Source organism: Neofelis nebulosa, chromosome 7 (assembly GCF_028018385.1).
Source record: "Neofelis nebulosa isolate mNeoNeb1 chromosome 7, mNeoNeb1.pri, whole genome shotgun sequence".
Lineage (NCBI taxonomy): Eukaryota > Metazoa > Chordata > Mammalia > Carnivora > Felidae > Neofelis > Neofelis nebulosa.
Window position 1 is genome coordinate 145,776,015 of NC_080788.1, and position 18,707 is coordinate 145,794,721.

An 18,707-nucleotide genomic window follows, 5' to 3' on the forward strand; every position below is an offset into this window, starting at 1 on the left:
ATGTTGAGCACCTTTTTGTATACTTGTTGGCTATTTCTATATCTTCCTTGGAGAAATGTTTCTTCATATTCTTCGCACATTCTTAAATTGGGTTGTTTCTCTTTTTATTGTTGACTTGTAAGGGTTCTGTATATATTTGGGATATTAGACCATTATTAGATATGTAATTGGCAGATGTTTTCCCATTTTGTTGTCTTTTCACATTCTTGGTAACATCCTTTTATGTAATACAGGTTTTCAAACTTGGTGAAGTCCATTTTATCTACTTTTTCTTTTGTTGCTTATGCTTTTGGTGTCATATCTAAGAAGTCTTTGCCAAATTCGAGATTATGAATATTTGCCCCAATATTTTTTCTAAGAATTTTAGGTGTTAGCTATTACGTTTTAGTTGGTAATCCCATTTGATCCTAGTTTGTGTATATGGAATGATGTGAGGGTCTAATAAGTCCATTCTTCTGCCAGTGTTACCCAGTTGTCCCAGAGACTTTTTTTTTTTTTTTTTTTTAACCACTAAATGGTCTTGCTATCCTTGTCAAAAATCATTTAGCCATAGATGTATGGGTTTGTTTCTGGACTCTGAGTTGTATTCCATTAGTCTATATGTGCGTTTTTATGCCACTATTACACTGTTAGGATTACTGCGGTTTTGTAGTAGGTTTTGAAGTCATAAGTTTGAGAAGTGTGAGTCTCCCAACTTTGTTTTTCTCTTTCAGGATTGTCTTGGTTCTTTGTGGTCCCCTGTAATTGCATATGAATTTGAGGATCAGAGTTTTTCATTTCTGTCAGAGAAAGGCCATTAGAGTTTTGATAAGGATTACATTGCATCCGTAGATCACTTAGGGTAGAGTTCTCCAGAGAAACAGAACCTCTGTGTGTGTGTGTGTGTGTGTGTGTGTGTGTGTGTGTGTGTGTAGAAAGAGGTATTTATTACAAGGAATTGGCTCTCACAATTATGGAGGCAAGCACGTCCCAAGATCTGCAGAGTGAGTTGGCAAGGTGGATACCCAGGAGAACCAGTGGCTTAGTTCCAGCCTGAGTCTGCAGGCCTGAAACCACGAGAGCCAGGAATGTAGTTCCTGTCCAAAGGCCAGCAGGCTCAAAATCCAGGAAGAGCTGTGATATTTTAGTTTAAGTCCAAAAACGGGGAAAAAAGCCCATGTCTCCTTTTGAAGGCAGTCAGGTAGAAAGACTCCTTACTTGGAGGAGAATCAGGCTTTTTGTTCTGTTCAGTCCTTTGACTGAATGGATGACGCCCCTTCATACTGGGGAGGGCAATCTGCTTTATTCACTGTACCAATTTAAATGTTAATCTCATCCAGCACCCTTACAGAAGCACCTAGAATAATATTTGACCAAATATCTAGGTACCCCATGGTCCAGTCCAGTTAACACATAAAATTAACCACAGGTAGTATTGCCACTTGTAACAATATTAAGTCTGCTAATTCATGTATATAGACTTGTTTTGCAACTAACAAACGTCTTGCTGTTTAATTGCATCTTTAATTTCTTTCAGCAATTGTTTTGTAGTTTTCAGTGAACAAGTCTCTCACCTCCTTGCTTTAATTTATTCCTAGGTATCTTATTCTTTTGGATGCTATTGTAAATGGAACTGCTTTTTAAATTTCCTTTTTGGATTGTTTATTACTATTCTACAGACACACAACTGTTGCTTCTGTGTTAATCCTGTACCCTGCAACTTTGATGAATTCATTTATTAACTCTAGTTGTTGTGAATTTTTTGGGATTTTCTATGTATAAGATCATGTAATCTGTTAATGGAAATAGTTTTATTTCTTTCTTATTTGGATGCCTTTTACTTCTTTTTCTTGCTCTGTCGAGAACTGCCAGTATGAGGTTGAAAAGCAGTGGTGAAAGCATACATCCTTCCATTCTTCCTGCTCTGAGGGCAAAAGCTTTCAGTTCTTCACCATTAAGTGTGACTTTTTCTTAGGTACCCTTTATCTTGTTGAGGCAGTTCCCTTTTATTCCTAGTTCTCCGGCAAGAGTTTTTATAATGAAAGGGTGTTAGATTTGTCAGAAGTTTTTTCTACCTCGATTGAGATGATTGTGTTTTTCCTCCCTTGTTTTATTAATATGGTTTATTGCATTTATTGATTTTCTTACATTGAACCACTCTTGCCTTCCTGGGATAAATCCCACTAGGTCTTGGTATATAATACCTTTAATATGCTGTTGGATTCAATTTGCTAGTATTTTGTTGAGAGTCTCCCTCATTTTTTAAGAATAGTTTTGCTAGATACAGAATTCTTAGTTAATTTTTTTCACACTCCATTGAATATGTCATGCATTTTCTGTCCTCCATGACTTCTGATGAGATGCCAGCTGTTACATTGAGGAAATCCTTTTATGTGGAGTAGCTTGTCTCTTGCTGCTTTCAGAATTTTGTTTCTCCACAGTTTGATCATAATGTATATTAGTGTGAGTCTCTTTCAGTTTATCCTTCATGGAATTTGTTGAGGTTCCTGGATGTACAGATTAATATTTTTCATCAAATAGGGGAAGTTTATGTCCACTGTCTCTTCAGATATTCTTTCCATCCCTTTCTCTCCCTCTTCTCCTTTCTGGAACTCCCATAAGGTGTATGTTGGTGTGATTGATGATGCCCCACAGGCGTTTAAAGCTCTGTTCACTTTTCTTTTTTGTATTTTCCTTCTGTAACTTAGCCTGGATAAACTCAGTTGACTCATCTTCAGGTTCTCCAGTCCTTTCTCTTGCCTGCTATGTTCTGCCGTTGAGCCCCTGTTGTGAATTTTTGTTTCAGTTGTTGTGCTTTCCAACTCCAGAATTTCTGTTTGGTTCTTCTTAAAAATTTATCTTTATTGATAATTCTCTATTTTGTGAGCTATTGTTCTGATGGTTTCTTTGAGTTCTTGGCACATGGTTTCCTTGGTCTCTTTGAACACATGTACGCACTGATTTAAAGTCTTTGTGAGTCTAGTGTGTCTGGGTTTCCTCCTGGACAGCTTCTGTTTCTTGTTTTTTCCCCTGTTATGGGCCATACTTCCTTGTTTCTTTGCATGCTTTGTAATCTTTCCCTGAAAATTGGAAATTTTTTGTATTATAATGTGGCAGATCTGGAAATGAGATTCTTCCCTTTCCCCAGGATATGTTGTTGTTGCTTGTGCAATGACTTTTTGAGCTAAGTCTGTAAAGTGTATATTCTTTATCGTGTGTGGTCGTTGAAGTCCCTGTTCCATTAGCGTAGGAGTCAACTAGTGATTGGACAGAGGTTTCCCGTAAGTGCCTGGAACAAAAATTATCTCCCAGTCTTCTCAGATGGGGTCTTTGTGAGTTTTGTTGGGGTGTGCTTTCAACATTTCAGCCGGGCAGTTGACAACTCTTACTTACCATTCACTTCCTCTGTGCAGAACTTGAAGGTCAGCCAGAGGCTTAAAGCCTTCTCAGGCCTTCTTGAGCGTGCACGCAGCCCCCAGCATTTGTGTGACCTTCTAGATTCCCAGAAACACATTGGAGCTTATCAGGGCCCTTTTCCCATAACTTTTCTTTTCAACATTTTGGTTAATCTCTCGTTTGCCTTGATTGTTATTGATTGCCCCAGGCAGTGGTTGTTAATGAATTTGCCTCTAAACATTTTCAGTAATCACCACCCCCTCCCCCTACAGTAACCACCTTAGCATTGGGAGAGTTCTGTTTATTGAGGTAAAGTCAGATGCTTTGAGCTGGTCTTCTAGGTAAGTAAAACCACCAAAATTCTTTGCATATAAGGTCTGTTCTTCTCCCACTATCCCCCCACCTCCTGCCAGATATCTGACCAGCAATTGCAGGCTGTTAGAATCCAGGCCACTGTCCTGGCACATGGATTCAGGAGAGGAAAAAATGCCACTGAGCTCACTGTTCTTACCAAGATTCAGCTGGTTTCTCATGCTTAAGTGTTCCTCTGATTATTACAAGCTTTTGGTTAGTTTCTAACGTTCCAAACAGTTGTCCTTGATGGATTTTGCCAGTTTTTTTCTTTTACTGAAGGATGGATTTTTGGAGTTTCTTACTCAGCTGTTTTCACTGACATTGCTCACTGTTTTGTTTTTAACATTGTGACCAACTTTGAGTTTGCCAAATTTATGTACACCACACCTGATTCAGAAAGGATTTAAGATGCCTTATGGAGGTAAGCAAGATAAAAGATAAATTATTTTTTTTAATTTTTCTAATGTTTATTCTTTTTATTTTATTTTATTTTATTTTTTTATTTTTTTAAACGTTTATTTATTTTTGAGACAGAGAGAGACAGAGCATGAACGGGGGAGGGTCAGAGAGAGAGGGAGACACAGAATCGGAAACAGGCTCCAGGCTCTGAGCTGTCAGCACAGAGCCCGACGCGGGGCTCGAACCCACAGACCGCAAGACATGACCTGAGCCGAAGTCGGACACCCAACCGACTGAGCCACCCAGGCGCCCCTCTAATGTTTATTCTTGAGGAGAGAGAGACAGAGTGAGATCAGGGGAGGGGCAGAGAGAGAGGGGGACACAGAATCCGAAGCAGGCTCCAGGCTCCATGCTGTCAGCACAGAGCCCTACGTGGGGCTTGAACTCACGAACTGTGAGATCATGACCTGAGCTGAAGTCGGATGCTCAACCGAGCCACCCAGGCGCTCCAAAGATAAATTGTTTTTAATATTTGTTTTGTGCCTGTTGGCTAGAGGGCATTCTGGTAAAAATGGTACCCTCCCATGTTGCTATTGGCAACTTTTGTTTCCGTTGGTGATCAGGTAGTGTCTACCCCCCTGGTACATAGCTTGAAGGGACCTGAAGCAGAGTCACCTCAGTGGTTTCTCCATCTGCATGACTTTGTGTGGGGTCTCAAGGTGATCACATTACTGTCCAATTTTAGGAATGCTCATTATTCTCCCTCCACCTCTGAATTGATTGTGAAAAACTGCCTCCAGTGGTGATTTTCCTAAATCCAAACTCCCTTTTCCTTGGGACATAATAGGTGGGTATTTGTCTTATTTAAAGACTTAAAGGCATCGTCCCTATTGTCCTAGTTGTTTTAGAAAGTGGTCAGGTGATTCTCACACTTTAAATCAGAACTGACTTTTCATAGTGACAGTTGATGGCTAGCAGAGTTTGGGATCATGAGTAAACCTGACAGTGTTCATCCATCCACCAGTCCTGGCACCTGTTGAGGTGTCGTGCTCCTGCTTTCTTTGGGCCAGCTAAGGCCTCCATTGGCCATCTCATTGATACAGAGGGTCATGGGCCTCCCCACTGGGCCCTGCTCGGGGTTCGTGTCATTTCTGACTTGAATAAACTCTTGTTTAGGAAAACTTTCCCTTGAGCAGTTGTGAGTGTGTTTGACCTACTGGCTTATTTGCTAGTTTTATTTGAACAGAATATTCTTCTTTTGAAAATGACTTTATAATAGAGTTGAAGCTGCTTTCTCTTTCAGTTTAATAGATACTGTAGTGCCTTTTTCATCAGCATCACCTGTGAGATAATCTGAATATTTTTAAAAGGCCAAGATATGGGCAAATTTGAATACATGAAAATTAAGAACTTCTCTTCATTGAAAGTTATAAATAACATGAAAGCCATCCACAAACTGGGGAAAGACATGTATATATAACTAACAAAGGATTAATAGTCGGAATATGTGAATAATCCCCACACATCAGTACTAAAAAGGATAGTGGCCCAATTAAAAAATGGCAGAGACACCATCAAGCATTTCACAGAAGGAAAAACATAAGTGGCCCACGAATGTATGAAAGATGCTAAACCTTTTTAATCGTTAGAGTAAGAAAAAAGAGACCATTATACCTGCTAGGTTGGCAGAACCTAAGAGGTCTGATTCCCAGAGTTGGTGAGGGTGTGGATTAATAGAAGTGTTTACACTGCTTTGCTTTGGAGAGCAGTTGGGCCCTCGCTTGTAAACTGGCCACGGATACAACCTGCAAATCAGCAGTTCCTCTGCGTTCTAAGCGCCCAGTCCAGGAGAGGGATTGGCAGGCTCTTTCTGTGAAGGGCAAGTTGGTAAGTATTCTAGGCTTTGTGGATCTTTAGGTTTCATTTGTTTGTTCAACTCTTTAAAAATCTGAAATGCATTCTTGGCTCAAGGAAGTAGGCAATAGCAACAGTAACCTATCAAAAACAGCCTACTGGCTAGATTTAACCCACAGGCTATAGTTTGCTAACCTCCGATCCCCTGATCTAGAGCACATACCCTAGAGAAACTTATGCAGGGTTCCATAACAGATGTGCCAGAATATTCAGAGCACATTTCTCATGATAGCAAAGACTGGCAACTGTGATATAAAAACGGATATGTCAGTTGTAGAATACTATACAGCCATGAAAATGAATGAAGCATAACTCCTGCACAGAGCAGACAAGAGTGAGAACTTACAGTGCTGATGGCAGAAGACTACATATGGTATGGTATCACTCTGTGAAATTAAAAACAGGCAAAAGTATATTGTTTAAGAAGAAGGTACCTACCCAGGTGGCTCAGTCGGTTGAGTGTCCGACTTTGACTCAGGTCACGATCTCACACTTAGTGAGTCTGAGCTCTGCTTTGGGCTCTGCACTGACAGCTTGGAACCTGGAGCCTGCAGCCTGCTTCAGATTCTGTCTCTCCCTTTCTCTCTGCCCCTCCCCTGCTTGTGCTTGCTCTCTCTCTCCCTCAAAAAGAAATAAATTTTTTTTTTTAAAAAAGAAGAAGAATATATATGATAGCAAGAGGATTATAGATAGAAAGTTGAGGCTGACATTTACTTCTGGAGAGAGTCAGGAGGATGGCTGAGGAAGGAGCACATGGGTAGGTGGTGACTGTTAAGTAGGCGGTGGATTCGGGAGGTCTGTTTTGTTGTTGTTGTTGTTGTTGTTGTTGTTGTTGTTGTTGTTGTATTCTTGCCTTGCCTGTGTATTGCACACAATCTTCTTAAAAAACTTTTTTAAGTAGGCTCTATGCCCAACATGGGGCTCGAACTCACAACCCTGAGATTAAGATGTATGCTCTACCCACTGAGCCAGCTAAGCGCCCCCACATATAATCTTTTTTTTTTTTATGTGTCAAATATCATCTAATACATTTATTTGAAAGGCAGGAAGGATACCAGCCAGGGAGGTCTTAGAACCCACCCACCACCCACTACCCTCCCTTCAACAGTACTTTGTGTGCCAGAGCTGTGCCAAGTTGCTCACCTGGGAGAGAGGGCGGTGGATGTCTAAGCAGCTCTGGGGTGGTAACTGCCAGTGCAGCCCTGAAGAGCCAGAAAGAGAATGCCCAGGAGGAGGCCTTCCTTGTCCGGTAGCAGTAGTGAGGTTGCTGGCACTGAGTGCCCCGTTGAAAGGCCTGGCACTCGTGTCAGAAATCAGTTGCCCCCAAACATGAGGGTTTGTTTCTGAACTTTCAGCACTCTCTCATCTATACGTACGTCTAGTGCCGATTCCGCAGTGTCCTGAATAATTTGTAGTAAGTTTTGAAACATGGAAGCGTGCATCTTCGAGCTCTGTTCTTTGTCAAAATTGTTTTGTCTATTCTGGCTCCCTTGAATTTCCATCTGATTTTTAGGTTCAGCTTATTAATTTCTTCTAAAAGAGCCAGCTAGGATTTTCATAGAGGTTGGGATGCATTTGATCAGTTTGAGTAGTGTCACTGTCTCAGCAGTGTGGAGACTTCCAGCCCATGAACATGGGATGCCTTCCCATTTATTCAGATCTTTGCTGTCTTTCAAAAGTGTTTTCTAATTTTCAGTATAGGTATCTTGCCCTCCTTCAGTTGACATTTGTCCCTGAATATTTTATTCTTTTTGATGCTATTATGAATGGACTGTTTTCTTAACTTCATTTTTGGATTGTTCACTACAGTGCATAGGAATACGAGGGGCACCTGGGTGGCTCAGTCGGTTAAGTGTCTGTCTCTTGATTTCAGCTCAGGTTGTCATCTCATAGTTTGTGAGTTTGAGTTACACGTCAGGCTACATGCTGATAGTGCGAGCCTGCTTGGGATTCTCTCCCTCTTCCTCTCTCTCTCCCCCACCCATGCACGCTCACTCACTCTCTCTCTCAAAATAGATAAACTTTAAAAAATAAAAAAAATAAAATGGGCTTTTATATATTGATCTTTTATTCTGCAGCTTTGCTAAATAAGTTTATTAGTTTAACTCATTTTTAGTTGATTCCCTAAGTGAGTTGTATATATAAGGTTATGTCCTCTGAAAACAGAAATAGTTTTTCTTCATCCTTTCCAATCCGGATGCCTTTTCTTTCTTTCTTTTCCTTTTCTTTCCTTTTCTTTTCTGTGCTTTTCTTTTTTCTCTTTTCTTTTCTCTCCTCTCCTCTCCTCCTCTCCTCTCCTCTCCTCTCCTCTCCTCTCCTCTCCTCTCCTCTCCTCTCCTCTCCTCTCCTCAACTGCTGAGAAGGGGCTTTTTAAACCAGGCTTGGGGGCTATCTCCTCTCCTCTCCTCTCCTCTCCTCTCCTCTCCTCTCCTCTCCTCTCCTCTCCTCTCCTCTCCTCTCCTCTCCCCTCCCCTCCCCTCCCCTCCCCCCTCCCCCCTCCCCTCCCCTTCCCTCCCCCCTTCCCTCCCCTCCCCTCCCCTCCCCTCTACAACTGCTGAGAAGGGGCTTTTTAAACCAGGCTTGGGGGCTATCTAAGTAAGATGAGGAAAACAGCCCAATCCTTGTCACACCCCCTGACCGCTGTTGGCGGGAGGATGTGTCTTCTCTGTATGCAGACGGATGTGACATACAGTATTACAGTGACTCCTGATAGTACTATGACAGTTAGGGGTAGTGTCTGCTTTTCAGGTGAAGAGAAGAAGTGGGGCCCTGAGGATAAACGCTGTGCCCAAGGATCCACCGCAGCGAAGGACACCGGCCAGCCTTACCACCCAGGCCACTCAGTGCCAGATGTCCTGGCTGTCTGGCTCCGCCCCAGAGCCCCTAACACCAGGTTCCCCTCCATGACCACCTGCCTGTGCTGTGTCTCCTGCTGCTCCTTCTTGTTCTCTTCTGTTGGAATTGAAATGATGCCACCAGTCCAATTCATGAAACCCAGATCTCCCCAAAACCGGGGTGATCTCTTTCTCTTTTGAAGATCTGCAGCCCTTTGTAACTCCTGGGTGGTGTTTCTTCATGTCCGCTGTTTGTTGGCCCTGGAGTGCCCACATCCTTGTGACTCCCCGAAAACTCTCTAAGGGCAGGGATGTTCTCATCCCTGTGTCCCTGACGTGTGAGGAACAGAGCTGTTGTGGGTATGTTGTGTTTATGAAATAAAATGTGGTTAGTTTGGCCAGCCTTTGCAGAGTCGCTCCTGGAGAAGGGTGTTCCTACCACGTGGAAGGACAGTGGGTGTGCCCCCCGGCATTCTCAGGCTGGGAGCCCTGGAGTTTGTACAACCGTGTGGCCAGCAGCACTCTCCAGAAAACGCTGCTGAGGCCAGAGTAAAGTGGGAAGCGTCAGCATTTGAGTGAAATGGGCTGTGGTTCTCTGAAATGATATCTGTTTACTAGTTTAGTGAATATTGGAGGCAATCTGTAATGTGCAACCTTTTACAAGTGTTTGGCGTGATTACGGTCCTGTGAGATACACATCACCTCTGACCCGGCAGTTCTGTCGCTGTAAGCTTTCCCAAACGTGCAAAGATAGGTGTTCAAGAATGTTCACTGCAGATTGCTCACAATCGCAAAGCACCAGCACCAGCCTCACTGTCCATTAGTAGAAGTGGCTGTATAAACTATGGTGAAGCGTCCAGCGGAGTGCTGTACACAGCCCTTCAGGGTAGTGACGTAGATCTGTATATGCTGATGGGGAAAAACGGTCAGAACGCGACGCTGCTTTCGAAAGGAAGCTGTTGATCAACTTGCATGTGCAACACAGTTTGTGTGGAGGGAAAAAGAAAGGCAGGTTTTCTTTATGTGCATTTGCCGTTCCCGGATGTCTGTACGCCCTCCCAGAACCCCAGAAGGGAGTGTCTGCCTCTGGGTCGTCGAGGTCAGGGGGTCTGGTACTTGCTTTTCACACTTCACTCCCCCGTATTGGTTGCTTGCTGTCTTCTCTGAGGGCATGTACTGTTACGGTATAAATGAAAATCTCACGGTGCTCCCTCGTACGTCTGGTTCAGGGGCGCCTGGGTGGCCCAGTCAGTCGAGCACCTGACCCTTGGTTTTGGCTCAGGCCATGATCTCACGGTTCATGAGTCCGAGCCCCGCATCGGGCTCTGTGCTGACAGCACAGAGCCTGCTTGGGATTCTTTCTGTCTCTCTCTCTCTCTCTTTCTCCCCACCCCTCCCCTGCTCGCTCACTCTCTCTCTCAAATAAACATTAAAACATTTAAAAAAAGAATAAAGTGTCTGGTTCAGTGGGTTGTTGTGTATTCACAGAGCCGTGCACCCATCCCCACTGTCCGGTTCCTGAACACCTCCGTTACCCCAGCAGGAAACCCCGTGCCCATCAGTACATGCTCCCCCTCCCTCAGCGCTGGCAGTCATGAATCTGCTTTCTGTCTCAGTGGATTTGCCTATTGTGGACATTACACGTTTAGACCATTGTCTTATGCTTCTTTTTCTTCCCTTATGAATACAAGGCACAGGAGGTCTCTGGCTCCTGCAGTGTAAGCACCGCGGGGCATCTTTCCCTCCTTCCCAAAGGCTCATTCTCCAGCTCGCAACCTAGATCGGGAATGGGCCATGCATGGGACGAGATGCAGGGATGCTGGGTAGGATTGTCAGAGGCCCACAGTGGCCCATTGCAGACAGAGATGCCCACGCCGACACCCTGCGTTACAGGTGAGTCCCGACAGGCCTGCCGGCTGTGGGCTGGCCTCTGCCCTTCGGGACAGGGTTGCTGTGATGTTTTCTTTGATGTGCCTGGGATACATTCTGCATATCTGTTCACTTCTCTTCGATGGCCTACAAAAACCAAAGATCCCAGACTGTATACTTGCTTATACAGACTATGACATGTTGTAGGTAAATGGACATCATTTAGCATTAGTTTGATCCAAAGTGAATTGTCTCTCAGGCTCGAAATAGGAAATTCACCTTTAAAGAATCAAGTATTTCTCATTACAGACTGTCTATTGAACACATAGCTTCCTAAGCACTATTGGCTATGATACCAAAGTGACAAATTGTTTATAAGCCAAGAAGGAGTTTTCAAGGCTAGAATCTCCAAGACCGTATCCAAAAGCTGAGGAGTTTTCTTTTCCTGGAAGAGTCGGTTGTCATAGAAACACAGCTTGGTACTAATGGCTCACACCTCACCTTTCCCTCCGTGATTAGCTCAGCAGATGTGTACCGGGTGCCTTCTGCCCATCAGACACTCTTCTAGGTACCTGGCATTTTCCGTCAACAAACCCCGTGTGTCCGGGGAGCTCAGGCTCTGCCGCAGGAGAGACACTGTAAGCGATGAGCATGCGGTGTCGGAGGGTGGGAAGTGCTGTGGAGAAAGTACAGACAGGGCAAGAGGGGTCGGGCGAGTGGGGTTGGCGGAGCTGAGCCCCCTGGAGAAGGTGGGGAGGTGCGGTCCGCGGGAACGGGGGCGGGGGTCAACCTAGAGCATCTGCAGAAGCAAGGGCCTGAGGTGGGGAGTGGGAGAGGTCACCAGCTGTCGCAGGTGGCAGCGCATCGGCTCCTGGGCAACCGTTGTCTCTGATGGGCAGAGCGAACCCCAGGCACCTCCCGCTTAGCGTCTCCATGAACAGGATTCTGATCAACAAATTCGTGAGCAAAGGGCTGCTGGCCTTTTGAGGTCATTTTAAAATCTTTGTTGTTGTTGTTTTCATAAATAGATGGATTTCACAGGAGGCTCCCACACTTCGCCACAGTGATGTTCTATTTTATTAAAACTAGCCCGAGTGTGGCTAGAACACTAATTCATTTACCTGTCAGATGTTAGGCTGCTGGCATTGCATATGTCCCGGGTTGTGAAACGTTCATTCTTCCAGCCCCACACGAGGCAGAACAAGGCTCCGGGGAGTGGGCTCCCCACCTGCACCCTGCGGCCCGGCGTGAGGGCTCGTTCCAGCAAACCCCGGGGTGCACTGGGGGCCCCCACACTGGCTCGTGGCGGCCTGCACTGAGGAGAGGGGGGAAGGCGATGGGGGACAGGCCCCGGGGCCTTGTGAGTAGAAGGAATTTGGCCCTTATTTTTGTAAGTAGCAGAAATAAATGGATTGAGCAAGACACGGTGTCGTTTTGAGAGATCTGGTGAGGTTTTTTTGGGGTTTTTAAAAGGTTTATTTATTTTGAGAGGGAGAGAGCATGAGCTGGCAGAGAGAGAGAGAGAGAGAGAGAGAGAGAGAGAGAATCCCAAGCAGGCTCTGCGCTGACTCCGGGCTTGATCCCATGAACTGTGAGATCATGACCTGGGCCAAAACTCCAGAGTCGGATGCTTAACTGACTGAGCCGCCAGGTGCCCCGACCTGGTGAGTCTTAAGGAAACTGCTCCGCGGGTTTTGGCCGGACGTGCTGCCGTGCGCTTCAGCTGGCGGGTCCACGCACGCAGGGGTCTTGGTGGCTCGTATCCAGGAAATGCTTCTCTTGCCTATTGACGGGAACTTGCAGGTGGGAACCCACCGCACTTGCCACCTTGTGTGCTAGGAGAGCGTGTCCAGACAGGCACTGGAGACCCAGTCAGTCCCTGTGTCCCCTCTGCCAGCTCCGCCCCCAGGCCCGGAAGGCCTGCATATCCACAGGGGGTGCAACCCCGAAGCTCCGGCGTGTGCGGTGGGGGGGGCCGTGTTGGCTCAGGGCTGGTGAGGTGGGCCGGGCTGGTGGAAAGCAGGTGCCGGTCACAGTGCGCCCGGATCGGAGCATTGTGGGTGCCTCGTGGGGTCTGTGGGGTCTGCTCGGGGGGAAGAGCAGCATGAGGAGGCGGACGGTACCCGCTGCTGCTGCTGGAGGGGCCGCACTGTTCCCAGCACAGGCTCCACGGCGATGGCAGGCCACGCCTGAGTCACGCCCCGGGGACTGTCCTCGGCAGTGAGGCTAACCGAGAAGTAAAATCGGCTGGGGATGGCTGTTGCTTTGGCCAGGATGTCGGACTGACACCTACATGTTTAAGTTACAGCACAGCAAAGTGTTACCTGTATTTCAGAGAACCTTTAGAGACACAACTGATGCCTTCAGAAGCCTTTTGAACGGTCATGTTAGCAGTAACGGTGGGTGGAGTGGGAAGGAGAGAGGCACGCTTGCTCAAGCTCGTTCCCGTCACACATTCGAGTCGGGAGGGTCCCTGTGAGGTAGGTGACCTGGAGAAGCCCCCTCGGCTCTCAGGCACTTCCCCGTTTCCAAAGCCACGTTTCTTACTTCGTGCGCAGGACGACGTGACACGTTTTACTAAGTGCTGCTGCTTTTCCGCAGAATCTCTCCTTCCTGACATGGAGTCAAGTAAAAAGATGGAATCCCCCGGCACACTGCAGACAAACCCGCCGCTGAAGCTGCACCCTGACCGCGGCGCCGGGACGTCCGTGTTCGTCCCCGAGCAAGGAGGTTACAAAGAAAGGTTTGTGAAGACCGTGGAGGACAAGTACAAGTGCGAGAAGTGCCGCCTGGTGCTGTGTAACCCGAAGCAGACGGAGTGCGGACACCGGTTCTGTGAGACCTGCATGGCGGCCCTGCTGAGGTGGGTCCTGCTGCCCGTGTCGGCCCTCGCCGCGTCTTGGGCTTCTCCGGTCTCTCCCCCGCCCCCTTCTTCACTTCCCTAAACAGTAAACTCTGTAAAGGTTAAAAGCTCTGAAGAAACCCAAATAAAATTCTCAGAGCCCAGCCGGTGATCATCCAGGGAAAGCCAAGAGGACGTCGTGCTTGGGTTTTCCAAGGCTTCTGTGACGCGCGGCCTGGACTACCCAGCCCCGTCCCCCAGACTGCTGTCTCCTCTCCCCACAAGCGCCTCTCAGCAGTCACTCCCGCACCTGCCACCTTCCTCATGGCACTCACCACGCTGGCCCTGGTGCCCTGATACTCCCCCGCCCCCCCGCCCGTGTTGCTGAGTTTTGCTCCAGAAGCTCACGGCTCCGTACAGGACACACACCCATCAGCAAAGGCCGAAGGAGCCCTCAAAGTGCAGGTGCTCGGGGTGGGGGGCAGAGACTGAGGACGGGGCCAGCAGGACGGGAACCTAGCTAGGAACCCAGTGTGCCCACACTCACCCAGCAAGTGTAAGCAAAGCACGCATGAGCCCTTGGAAGCCCTTGTCAATGTTGGTGCCGTTTTAGAATCACTCGGGGAATCTGGGGAGGCGGGCTGGAGTTCTACAGCACAAATAACTTTGTCCAAGAAAGCATTTTGGTTCATCCCCCAGTATTTTCTGGTCATCGTGCCGGGCACCGGGGGTTATGGCAGGATGCTCTCAGACTTGGTCTCCACTGCCAGGGCACAGGGGCCTGGCAAGTCTGCCCACCACTTCTCTCTTCCTGATTCACCCCTGAGGGCAGGGCCCTTGAGAGTCACACAGCAGGCAGCCTCCCTCCCTGTCCTCCTCCTCCTGGGCACTTCCGGCTGTGGTCTTACCCACGTACCGTGGACGGTGAACTCCGCTTCCCCTGCTTGTGGGGAAAACGGCTCTTGAGTCCAGCTTAGCGATGGCAGCGTAGACTCAGAGCACCTGATTTCTCTTAACGCAGACACCTGGACTGCAGCTCCGGGCCAGGGGGGAGGGCTGCTGGCCGTGGAGGGCAGGGGCTCCTGGGGCAGAGCATCCAGAGGGCTGTTCCTCTTCTGGTGTCCCTCCTTTTTCTGCTCCTGGCTCTCGTCCTGCTCCATGTTTCTGCGGGTGTCAAGGGATCCTATCCGGATGCTACTCAGCTCTGGGTCTATGGATATAAAACGATTCATATGATTAAAGCGATTTAGCACAAGCTTCATATTAGTATAGTCTACATGAATGACCTTTACTTAAAAACACATTAAGTCTCCCATCAACACTCAGCTTTCCTGCCTGGCTTTCCAGGCTTGTGGAACCTCCCCACTCTGCCCACGGCCCCAGTACATACTTGTCAACCCCGCCCCCTCCTTCCCGAAGCCTCCGCTGACTCCCTGTCTCGGGCAGGGGCCGTGGAAGTAAAGAGGGTCAGACTTAGTTTTATTTTTAATATCTAGGAGGTGGTTTCCAGACACAAGATGCAGTTAGAATCAAGTCCAAAAATGGGCAGCGGGGGAGCAGTGGCTCGTGTCCTGCGTTTGGGGACAAGAGTGATGTAGTAGATGAACGGTTTTCATACACAGGGTCAGTTTCAGATTCTCGCACTGTGAACTACAGACTTGCATTGGCTTTTCAGTGTGTCGTGAAGGAAAATAACATATGAAGAAAGTACTGGCTGTTTTCATAAAGCAAGACCGTTTGTAGGCCCTCCCAGTAAGCTGTGGATGCTCACACGGAAGAGCTCCTCCACGGAGAGCTAGTTTTGGTTTCTGAAATAAAATTTCACTTTTAATTGAAAGGGGCTTTCCAAGTGGGACTGATCTAAGCTGTTCTGCTTAAAAACTTCCTTATGAAAAATCACCGTCAAAAAAATTCAGCCCTTTTCTTCTGTGGCTTGATACTTGAAGCCAGTAGAGCATGGCATCCCGGAGCTCTGGCCGCCGGTCTGAACTCCGCACGGCATGCTTGGCCGTGATGCTGCACGTGAGAACAGGACTTGCGCTCTGTCTAATGTCTTTGCTGTGTGTTCTCCCCTCAGCTCCTCCAGCCCAAAATGTACCGCGTGTCAAGAAGGCATCATCAAAGATAAGGTATCCTTGGGGGCTTAAGAAATTCTCGTGTCAGCTGCTCACGTAGTACTGTGCGTATAGTTTGCATCCAGGGCTCCGGGCACGCTGACCGTATCTCAGGGTGTCGGGGCGGTGCTGCAGGAGCCAGGCAGGAACTGTGTCACATGGGCACTGGACACACACAGCGGCTGCTCAGCCGGGTGACCTCGGCCAGGTGCTTCACCATCCGAACCTGTCTCCTCACCTGTGATGGTAGTGGCACCACCTCCTGAGACCCCGGGAGGTATAAGTGAAACACAGAGATGCACCTCTCGGGCCTTTGCCCCAGACAGCTGGGGTTCGGCTCCTAGAGCGCAGGTCTCGGCGCTCTGCGGGACTTGCTGTCTGCCTGCCCCCTGCGCATTATCTCCGAGTCCTTAGACGGATGCAGGATCTCAGCCCTGCCCTCCCCACGTGATTATGTGTGCCAGCGAAAGCTCTCGACCTCAGTGCACGCTCTCAGAGGTCTGAGCGGGGGCCTCCCACCAGCTTCCCTCCTGGGGCTCGGATCCCCACCACTGCGCCTCTGGTCATCTGCGCGTTGTCAGACCCTGCTAGGCACACTTTTGGTTTGAAACGACTCATTCTTAAAGTACTTAAAATATCAGTAAAAGGGGCTCCTGGATGGCGCAGTCGGTTAAGCGTCCGACTTCAGCCAGGTCACGATCTCGCGGTCTGTGAGTTCGAGCCCCGCGTCAGGCTCTGGGCTGATGGCTCGGCGCCTGGAGCCTGTTTCCGATTCTGTGTCTCCCTCTCTCTCTGCCCCTCCTCCGTTCATGCTCTGTCTCTCTCTGTCCCAAAAATAAATAAAAAACGTTGAAAAAAAAAATCAGTAAAAATGTGTGGTACTGATATTTTGATTGATGAACCTGACGATTTTTTAAATGTCGGTCATTAAATTGCACAGTAAAATTCTTGCTCTGGGGTTTTCCTGCCCAGAGCACTTTACATATTGGGTTTGTCGTCAGGGCGGCCCAGGTGAGTGCAGTGACGTGGGGATCCAGAGCTAGGGCCCCCAGCATAAGTCCCTGGACAGTTCAGAGACAGAACGGGGAAAATGTGCACGTACCTTGTGTTCCTCAGCGATTACTGGCTGCTCCAGATTGCAGTCAGCAAAAGGGAGGGGGCTGTTAGGAAAACACGTCCCTCAACTCTACCCCTTATCCTTGCAGGGTCACTAACTTGTGAACATGGATTGGACCTGGGTGATTGAGAGAAGAGGTTCAAACAGCAGACTTGTCTGTTTCATTGTTCAGAGTTACTAGCCCTAGTTTTCCGTGGCATTGATCTGGTTTTGTCGGAGCATCTTAAATGATGCCGACTGATGCCTTGGGTCCTCATGGGAGTGTGGGGTCTGGAGCCCGGGATCGGCCTCTGCGGTCACGGTGCGGCCTCAGGCTCCACATTCGTACCCTGGGACAGTGACAGTAAATAAGCCCAGCCCTAAGATTCTGTCCTTTCACTGTTTTGATGTTTCCAACCTATGTTTTTTATCTGTAATGTTGAACTCAAATGACTTAGGGAACTTAATGCCACAAAAAAGAAACTTATTTCTTACTGGCTAAAAATACCTGTTTGGTGACTTTAGTGTGTTTTTTAAAAAGTCATGTTTATAAAGGATTAGATTTGACTCCAAATTACTTTATTTTTAACTCATAGCAGCTGTTGATTCTGTTTCTTTGCCTGTGGATGAGAAAGGCCTGTTAAGATCCTTGTTTTGTGTTTTGTTTACTGTTCTAGGACGGTAACATATAGAGGAGTTTCTTAGAAATGCCTGAAGACTAAGATGGTATAGACTATGTTACTAGAAGGAGGGAGGATGCTTATTTTCTAAAGGAAAAGTAAAATTGAAGGAAGGTTTTCATTTTCAAAGGGAAGCATTTTCGGGACCCCTGGGTGGCTCAGTCAGTTAAGCACCCAACTTCAGCTCAGGTCATGATCTCATGGTTCGTGAGTTCAGGCCCCACACGGGGCTCTGTGCTAACAGCTCAGAACCTGGAGCCTCTTCAGATTCTGTGTCTCCCTGTGCCTGTGCTCCTCCTCTGCTCATGCTATGGTTGTCTCTCTCTCCCTCCCTCCCTCCCTCCTTCTCTCTCTCTCTCTCTCTCTCTCTCAAAAATAAATAAATATTAAAAAATTTTTAAAAGGGGAAACATTTTCATTACTGGATTAACTTCCATCTTTGCAGTATTTATTTAAAAGAGTTTGTTGCAGTGGCTGGCTAATGCTGCCCCCTTTTTGGTGAAAAATGAGTTATGAGCAACATAGCCTTAGGAGAAAGAACCAAAACAAATGTTTTCTAAACCATCTGCAGAGTGTGATCTTTTACAGTAGTTTTGCTGTTTCTTTTTTTTTTTTTTAATTTTTTAAAATGTTTTATTTATTTTTAAGACAGACAGAGCGTGAGTGGGGAGGGGCAGAGAGAGAGGGAGACACAGAATCCGAAGCAGGCTCCAGGCTCCGAGCTGTCAGCACAGAGCCCAACGTGGGGCTTGAACGCATGAACCGTGAGATCATGACCTGAGCCGAAGTTGGACACTTAACCGACTGAGCCACCCAGGCGCCCCAGTTTTGGTGTTTCTTTAGCAAGCGATCTGAAAAGGCCTGAGTCGTAGTGGGTCCTGCCACCCACACCCGTAGCTGTCCCCCACAGAGTTGACTCCTGGAAGTCTCCAGAGTCAACTGTGAACCCGGTCCTGGTGTGCCCCCAGGGCAGTTGAAGTTGAAGTTACATCAGAGTCCATTCAAAATGTTTGGATGCTCCAAAGTGATCTTTAATTATTCAGTGGAACTTGTTTTCTTTTGGCTTATCTAATAAAAGAAGGTAGTTGAGGTTGTATTCTTTAAATTGTGTCTCTTAGTGGGGACAGCTCCTTCATTCTACTTTAGAAATTAGAAATTAAGATAGTCCTTAATGCTTCCTGAGGTCCACTTAAGAGATGCTCTGGTGGTTTTTTTAAAGTGGTCTTGCCT

The 18,707-nt window shown here is 47.3% G+C and overlaps 1 protein-coding gene across 9 annotated transcripts in view; it reads left to right on the forward strand.

Moving 5' to 3' along the window:
• Window positions 1-18,707, forward strand: part of TRAF3 (TNF receptor associated factor 3) — a 127,658-nt gene that overhangs the window by 79,536 nt on the left and 29,415 nt on the right. For all 9 annotated transcript variants that reach the window (XM_058740343.1, XM_058740344.1, XM_058740342.1 and 6 more), the window contains 2 exons: window positions 13,347-13,608; window positions 15,665-15,716. In XM_058740343.1, coding sequence (XP_058596326.1) covers window positions 13,364-13,608; window positions 15,665-15,716 — 297 coding nt within the window. In that variant the 5' untranslated portion in view covers window positions 13,347-13,363. The remainder of the gene's footprint in view (window positions 1-13,346; window positions 13,609-15,664; window positions 15,717-18,707) is intronic.